Source organism: Polyodon spathula, chromosome 18 (genome assembly GCF_017654505.1).
Source record: "Polyodon spathula isolate WHYD16114869_AA chromosome 18, ASM1765450v1, whole genome shotgun sequence".
NCBI lineage: Eukaryota > Metazoa > Chordata > Actinopteri > Acipenseriformes > Polyodontidae > Polyodon > Polyodon spathula.
The window spans coordinates 3,409,430-3,417,861 of NC_054551.1; the positions used below are offsets into that span (position 1 = coordinate 3,409,430).

General features: G+C 38.2%; 1 protein-coding gene across 1 annotated transcript in view; it reads right to left on the reverse strand.

Annotated features, from left to right (window-relative positions):
- Window positions 1–6,989: 6,989 nt before the first annotated feature.
- The window catches only part of LOC121330510 (protein ELFN1-like), a 2,919-nt gene continuing 1,476 nt past the window's right edge, over window positions 6,990–8,432 (reverse strand). Inside the window, exon 1 of the mRNA XM_041277073.1 lies at window positions 6,990–8,432. This exon is cut by the window's right edge and continues 1,476 nt beyond it. Within this exon, the coding sequence (XP_041133007.1) occupies window positions 7,429–8,432 (1,004 nt within the window). The 3' untranslated portion in view covers window positions 6,990–7,428.

Below are 8,432 nucleotides of genomic sequence, written 5' to 3' on the forward strand. Positions count from 1 at the left end.
ACCGGGACTGTAGAAGATACAGTAATTAGATATCCCACAGTGTTGGAAATCACACATCCAAAGCATAGGGAAAAATTAACTGTAGCTAAAAAAAAAAAAAAAAAAAAAAAAGTTTTTGGATCATTAAAATATGTTTCTTCTGCAGCCAATGATTTAAGAAATGCATAATATCACTGCATTCAAATTAAGATTGAGTACATTCTCAGCAGTAGGTTTTGTGTCCTGTTTTAATGTTCCAGGTTTAAAGATGTTGAAGGTGTTCACTGTCTAATTTTTCGTAAATGTTAGGCTTCAAAAATGAAGAGACACATCAGGGTCTTTTTTTCTAATATTCAAAGAAGTTTTTTTTTTCACCTTTTGCTATGTTGCTCTGTTTATGATATTAACTAGTCTATTGACAGACGGGACAACTACTTAGAAGCATGGTTTATGTACTTTTTCTACTTGATAAGGCCATATCTTAAAGGTCAAATAATGCCTTGAAATTGTGTAGACCATCTTTTGAATTCAAGCTGAGATGTGTCAACTGAATAGAGCACGTCTTTTAACTATAATTTCAAAAGGTGATCTTTTGTGTGTACTGAACCATACGGAAAGTATGAAAGAGCAGTGAAGTATGAGGTGAGATAGAGAGACTCCTCATAATCTCGTAATAAACACAAGTGTATGGTGAAGTGCAATCTGAAACTATTTAGGGACCTAGGAGTGTATAATAAAATAAAATGCTACAAAAAAAAGAAAAACAATGAAAACACAGAAACACTTTACAGTTAGTGTCTGAGGCTGTTCAAGTACATGCCAGCTTGATAGTCAATTGATCATTAGATCACTGGAATGAGGTATAATATAGAGAATTCTTTAAATACACACACATTAACATTTTAATTTCTGGACACTTCTAGCAAGTGTTACTGAAACCCCCATATTAAATGTAGTCTTTACATCATCACCCTAATATTATGACATGTAGATTAAAATCCCATACAATAGTTTCTAAAGCCTTAATTGGTGGCGAATGAACCACTGAATCAAATGAAGTAGCTGGTTACATCTCGGTTTCCAGGACGGAACTGTTGTACAGTATCAAGTGTTACACCTGGGTGAATTTAACTGAGGGGACAGTGTCCCGTTGTCACGCTGAGTTAATGACTGAGCTGAGCTTGCAACACCAGACTCCATCTAGACTCCAAAATGCAGCTTTTCACAGGTCCTGCTTAATTGAAGCAATGAAGAAAAGTGAAACTACAGTAAGGTGCAGTTTATTGCCCTTTTATTCAGACTGTTACTGTGCTTGCTAATGGATACTTTTATCTTAAACAGCTGTTTTACTTAATTTATCTGTCATTATGTTTATTGCTGTATAATGCAATGTAGTAATTTTAGACATAAAAAAAGAGAGTAAACGGAAATGGGAAGATATTTAAATGCCCTTCAGTGGGAATCAGTTGGTTCAGTGCTTTGTTTTAAGCAGGTGCACCAGAAATTGTTTAGTTCTCTTTTTATGCTGGAAATTGCTAAATCCATTATGGCTGTTTGGTCCACTTGTAAACTTCAATTTTCAAGTGTGCGAGAGAAAAGAACACTGTGACAGAAAAAAGTAGCGTTTTTCACTTTCACTGAGGCTGGCTATCAACAGTCCCTGGGCAGGTTTTCAAGGAACAGTGTGTCTGCTATGGATAAGTGCTACAGTATGGTTTGGTACTACTGGAGAATGCTCTGTGCTTAACAGGTAATGTGTATTGAATTTGATTCAGTTTCAAAGGTGTCCAGTAGGTAAGCAGACATGTCAGAAAAAAAAACAAACAAACTCGACTTGAAGGGGTCTGAGCAATGACTTTCTGTTTCTCTTCAAGTTCCCTCCATCACCACTTGGTCATGTCAGACATTTTACTGAACTCAGTAGGACTACAAAACAGGCAAACAACATATTTTTTAATTGGCACTTTCCTATTTTTGCTTTCAAACAACTAAGAATCAGATTCAATATTCAAAGATTTAGAATGGTAAAAAAAAAAAAAAGAACTATTTTAAATTGATTGCAGCAATTTAATTACAATTCTGAAAGTTTGAATGAATTTTGCCTCAAAACAGAAAAAAAAAAAAAAAAAAAAACAACCCTAGCCGTAATATGGTCCTGTGATTTTTCATTAGCTCTGTTTAGAGAGGGAATGCTGAAATAAAAACTGGTGTTTTGCAAGAGGAAAAAAAAAAAATCTTGTATGCATTGCAAACTCACTGGAGGAGAGGATTACTGGTCTGGAGCTTTTCATTTCTTGCTGTTCTTCCAGTTAAAATACATAACCAAACTTTTTAGCTGCCTCTCAGTTTCACTTCCACTTTATGCACAACACTCGCAGCCAAGGGAATATATATATATATATATATATATATATATATACACACACACACACACACACACACACACACACACACACACTCACACATATATATATATAGTGATGCAGAGAGTGAAAGGTTTAGTGTTTCAATTCTGCTGGAGTCACTGTATTCTCTACTTTAAATTACTCATTTTTCACTGTTCAAATCTGTGCTTTTGCATAAAGCACAGCTGTTATCATTGAACAGAAGTTTTTCCTCAAGAAAAGTTTTGTTTTGATTTAAAACGTTGTATCTTCTTGTTCCGAGCCTTTTAAGCAAACATCTTTGCCACTTTGAAACTGGGAGGAGAATTCAATAAAGTTTTAGTGTTGCCCTTGAAGCAGGATTGCAAAGAAAGCGATGTGGTTCTTTCTGGTGTCTGATTCCATTACTTTATTTATTTATTTTTTGTCTTACTAGATTTATCAAGTTACAAACCGGAACTGGAATAGTATATCAACAGCGCATATCTTTCTGGTCATACTAATAGTTTCCAGTACGTTGTGATTGATGTTTACTTATAATAATTTAATAGGGTAGTGTGTGTTTGTTAAGGGATAATCTGAATTAGTAAACAGTGTGTATTTAATAAATACCATTCCTATGGATGACTTTTGTTAAAAAATAAATGTGGTCTCATGACAAACCAAGAGAGGGAATACTGTTACTTTTATCTCATTCATCTTTGGAAACTGAAAGTAAATTTTTATATGCACATATGTTGTAAGGCAGGGGTGTCCAAACTACGTCCAATGGGCCAAACGCGGCCTGCAAGCTGTTTTCACCTGGCCTGCAGAGAAATGCAATTTTATCTTTAGAATCGGCACTCTTCTATACAACAAAAAACATATTGAGCAAAACCATCAGAGTTTCACAGAATGTGTAATATGTGACATTGCGTATTTGCTGTCAAGCTCCCTTCAGCTTCCTCAACTGTTGTGTGTGCGTGATGTGCCAGCAGCTCAGCAGCCATTATTATTCCATACAATTATTATTATTTTTTTTTTATGATTTTAGTTTGTTAATTTCAAAATGGTGAGCGTTAAGAAGAGAAAAGTCAACAGTGAATGTTGTCGGTTCCAACAGTGTGAAAAGTGATTTTTTTTTTTTCACAGAATATAAAGGAAAATGTGTTTGTTTAATTTGGCAAGAGACAGTCATGGTTATGAAGGAGTTTAATGTTAAAAGACACTATTAAACTAAGCACGAAGTGGTAGATCAGAAGTATACAGGAACAGAGAGAATACAAAAGGCAAAAGAGTGGGAGGCAAACTTCTTGGTACAGCAACATCTTTTTTATTGAGTTTTCGAAACTCAGGTGAAAGCTACTCGAGCAAGCTATGAAGTGGCACAACTGATTGCGCGGGATGGAAAACCTTTCACTGAAGGTGATAAAGGAATACGCCTGTAAAATATTTGACATTGTATGTCCGAAAAAGAAACAAGAGTTTCTAAATGTAAATCTAGCAAGAAAAACGGGAGCACCAATATAACTGACACCACTCAGCTTCTTATTTTTTTAAGGCAGGGTTGATGATAATTTTAGTATCACTGAAGAACTCCTTGATCTCCAGAGCCTTTGTGGGACAATAAAGGGGTCCGATCTCTTCGAAGCAGTGTCAGCTTCGCTTCAAAAGTTTGGTTTGTCTTGGGACAAGTTATGCAGTGTAACAACAGATGGCGCTCCAGCAATGATAGGTGAGAGAAATGGGACGGCAACTATGATTTACAACAAAGCCTTAGAAGCGTGTGGTCAGGCTGTTAAACTGCATTGTATAATTCATCAAGAAGTTCTGTGTGCCAAAATGTCCAAATTGGGAAACATTATTTTATTTTATTCGGTCAAGAGCACTTAATCATAGACAAATTACGAATTTCCTCAGTGAAGTGGAAGCTGAAAATGGTGACGTAATGTATCATTCCGATGTACGCTGGCTCAGTCGAGGTTCAGCATTGAAACGCTTTTTTTCACTGAGATCGGAACTAGAGCAACTCTTACAGGAAAAGAGAGCCTCTTAACGACTTCACAGAGCACTTAATCATAGACAAATTACGAATTTCCTCAGTGAAGTGGAAGCTGAAAATGGTGACGTAATGTATCATTCCGATGTACGCTGGCTCAGTCGAGGTTCAGCATTGAAACGCTTTTTTTCACTGAGATCGGAACTAGAGCAACTCTTACAGGAAAAGAGAGCCTCTTAACGACTTCACAGATCCTGCATGGTTATCAAACCTTGGCTTGTCATCACTGGGCAGCTTACTGTGCCCAGTACCAGCCTCCAAGGGAAAAACAGCACTATTTCACAAATGTGCTCAATGATCAAAGCATTTGTAGTGAAACTCCACCTGTTTGAAAAGCACGCAAAAGAGCAGAATGCAGTGCACTTCCCATCATTAAAATTGGTCACTGAGTTTTCCCAAAGAACGTATCTCAGAATCAATGTATTGATTATTTCAGCCCTAATTGCAGAGTTCAACAAGCACTTTGAAGACTTTTCAACAATTGACAAGGAAATTCAAATTTTTCTCTTGCCCCTTCACTGTAAATATTGAAGGGACAAATGAAAACTTGCAGTTAGAACTAATTGAACTGCATTATGATGACATGCTTTGCAGTCGCCATCAGGAGCTGCCTTTGGCAGAATTTTACAAGTGTCTGGACAAGACTTGTTTCCTCCATTTGAGACGAAATGCAAAAAAAATTGTTGAGCTTGTTCGGTGTAACATACATATGTGAGCAAGCATTTTCTAAAATGACTTTAAACAAGAATCGGCTGAGATCAAATCTAACTGATGCCCATCTCCGTGACAGACTGCAACTCAATCAGGCTTACATTTAGACTCCCCTGTTGTAAGATGTATATTTTTGTCACTGGGAGTGGCTTTCATTGATTCGTAGTGGGGGATGCTTTCAAAGCGTGCCATAAATAAAGTGGCATTTTAATCAGTACCTCGTTCATTCCCGTCTCCCTGTATAGTATTGTGCTGGTCCCATTTTACTACTTGTTTTACCTCGTCATTCATATTGGGGCTCTTTTGAGAACCCCACCAGCCAAAAGAAATTAAGTGGTGTGTTTTGTTTTTATAAGTATATCAGATGTAAGTAATACTTTAAAACAATAGTTTAAAACAACAGGATTGAGACTTTTCTTGGTTTTAAACACTGCTGTAGTACTGTACCTGGCGTCTAGAATCAGCAGAATTCTAATAATGGAACCTATTAATAATCATACTAGCCACATGCACTTCGTGAACCTCTCAGCATGGTTTTTAGAGTCCACCGATTTTCATTTTCCCCAATAATTGGAAAGATGACCCACTTTATCCAAGTTCTCCATCCAGGCATTTGCTTCCAGCAGAGGTAATAGAGACAGGCTGTGATATTGATATTTATTATTTCTTTTGAACGTCTCCCAGGAACTCGGCTGCTTTTGATTTCCTGGGACATACTATTTAGTATATTATTTAGAAGCCTGCTCTGTTCTTTGACGAAATAATTTGAACACCCCTCGGTCACTGCTCCTTCGAGCCTTGAGTGTTCTTGTCCTGACACAGATCTGTAGTACAACCTAAAGACATACATAGCCTGCATTGTGTCGTTTTTTTTTCTGTAGATGCCACTATTACTTTAGAATGTATTTCCCTGGTGAGCAAAATGATTCACTGAATACAGCGATTACGGCTGTATTTGAATGACATTGTGTTGTTGCCGACCAGGCGAGGTTATGGTGTTAAGTTTCTGCTGAGATCTGATTTGTGTTTCAGTGCAAAGGGAGATCATTCAAATCTAGTGCATTACAGCAATAACATTCCACCTGGATGATTGACAGCTGCTTGTATCAACATGTAACCTTTCCTAGTTATTTGTTTAAGAGCATTTCCTTAGCCTATAAATGACAGGCATATTTGGTGTGAGATTTTTTAGTGTGTTTTGTTAGGCAAATGCTTGTAAATCAGTTTGATATGTACTGTATGAGATTCTACAGGAGAAGGGGGGAGTGAGCTGTGAATAACCTAACTGCAGCTTGTAACAAAAGCTGCCGTTTCTTTTATTATTATGTAAACGATACATCTGTCCTCAGATCTGTAGGTCTGAGTTAGTGGCTGAGACATCAGCAGAGCCTGTAATGACTTGCTAGCACAACCCTTTGGTAAAATATAATTAAATCAGAGACAATGAATCTATACTGTTAGTTTTGTGCAGAATGATTTGTGATAGGTGATAGGCAGAAAAAAATAAATAACAGTCAGGGTATTTTGTAGAAGAATGTACCATTTCATTGAACAGTGTAATTTTTATCCATCAGGATAGGGAGACATTCATTTGAGACATTAAAAATGATGACCTTGTCTCATATCCATGGTTAAAACCTGGTACAAACAGGTGTATGTGTGTGTGTGTGTGTGTGTGTGTGTGTGTGTGTGTGTGTGTGTGTGTATATATATATATATATATATATATATATATATATATATATATATATATATATATATATAGATATATATTACTCAGTGTTGCAAATGTCGTTTACAAACGTTTATATGTTGCAACATTTAAGTGACTATTTATTAATGACATAAATAATTACTTTACAATGCAGAGTGAGAAAAGTGTGTGCGTGTGGGTGCATATACAAACATATACAGAGTTAGAGTCTTCAATACAGTGTTCAGCAGAAAAGGGTTTTTTTTTGTTGTTTTTTTTCCTCTCAAAGTACACAACAGTTAATCGACACAGTCACAGGACACGGCCATGCGATACCCAAATAATTATATTCCAATGGTTTTTTTTTTTTTTTTTTTTTTTTTTAAAAAAAAAAAAAAAAAAAGACGACAATTTATACAGTTCTTTTCTTTTAATTTTGGTGCATAAACTCACAAATGCGAGACTATTTTTAATTTAATTGTCCAGAAACTTGGTCTGAATAAAAATAGCTGGGGAGTTTTTTTTTTTTGTGTTTTTTTTTTTTTTTTTTTTTTTTCATTTTTTTTTTTTTTTTTTTTCTGTTTTCATTTTGGTCCAAATTGGAAAAGGAAGTCTGAGAGCAATCAAGATTTGTGCTGGGCTGACACGCCCTTCCAGTAGTCTAAAATGTCGTGCAAGTCCTCATCCTTGGCGAACTGAACTTTTTTACGCAATGCGTGCCCAGCCGCCATGTAATCCTCCTCTTTGTGACGCTTGCGGTGGAGTTTGAAGCGCTCCCAGATGGTGTGTGCCGGTTTGCAGGAGTACTCAGGGCTGGAGGAGTAGCTGAGGTTGTGGTATTGGGGTGACAGCTGGGAATAGGTCAGGTCCCTGGGCCGGGGACGGGTCAGTGGCTCCAGGATGGACGGTTTGCGGCTTCCTGGGCCCTCAAGTTGTTCCCCCTGGTGCGAGCTGGGATATGAGTGCCTGTGCTCACTGTAATGTCTGATTTTCTCAGCCTCTGCTCTCAGGGTGGCTGCTGTCGGCGTGACTGTCAAGATGGTGTCGGCCATGGGAGAAGTCTTCTCTATATACTTCGCCTCTGACTTGTAGGCCCCCTCTGAGCGAAAGGACCTTGGGCTCCGGATGGAACCACTGGAGGAAGTGCTGGAGCGCTTGGGAGGCACTTCCATGCTGTGGTGCCGCTGCAAGGGGTGGTGGTAACTGTCTTTGTACACAGGGGACAGGAAATCAGACTTGCTCTGCGGCTGCTCTGAGATCAGCATCAGCTGGGGCTCTGCGGTGGACACTGCCCCTGATTTCACCCCTTGGAAGGAAGTGGACTCTGACTTGAGAGCATCAATGCAGTTATTAATGATCTGATTGACTTTGTCCACTTCTTTTGCGATAGTTGAGATCTCTGCCACTGACCCTTGGCTGTTGCCCTGCATTGCCATATCACACTCTCTCCGATCTTGTTGCTCCCCGGTTCGCACCTCAATGTAATTCCCCTTGGTAGTTTTGGGAGTCTCGCTGATGTCCTGGAGTTTGTACTGCTCCATTTCCCCAGCTGACGGCAGGTAGGGCATTCGGGGCATGCTCTCCCCGGCCATCATCTGCTTTTGGGTTAGCTGGGAGATGGTGCCAC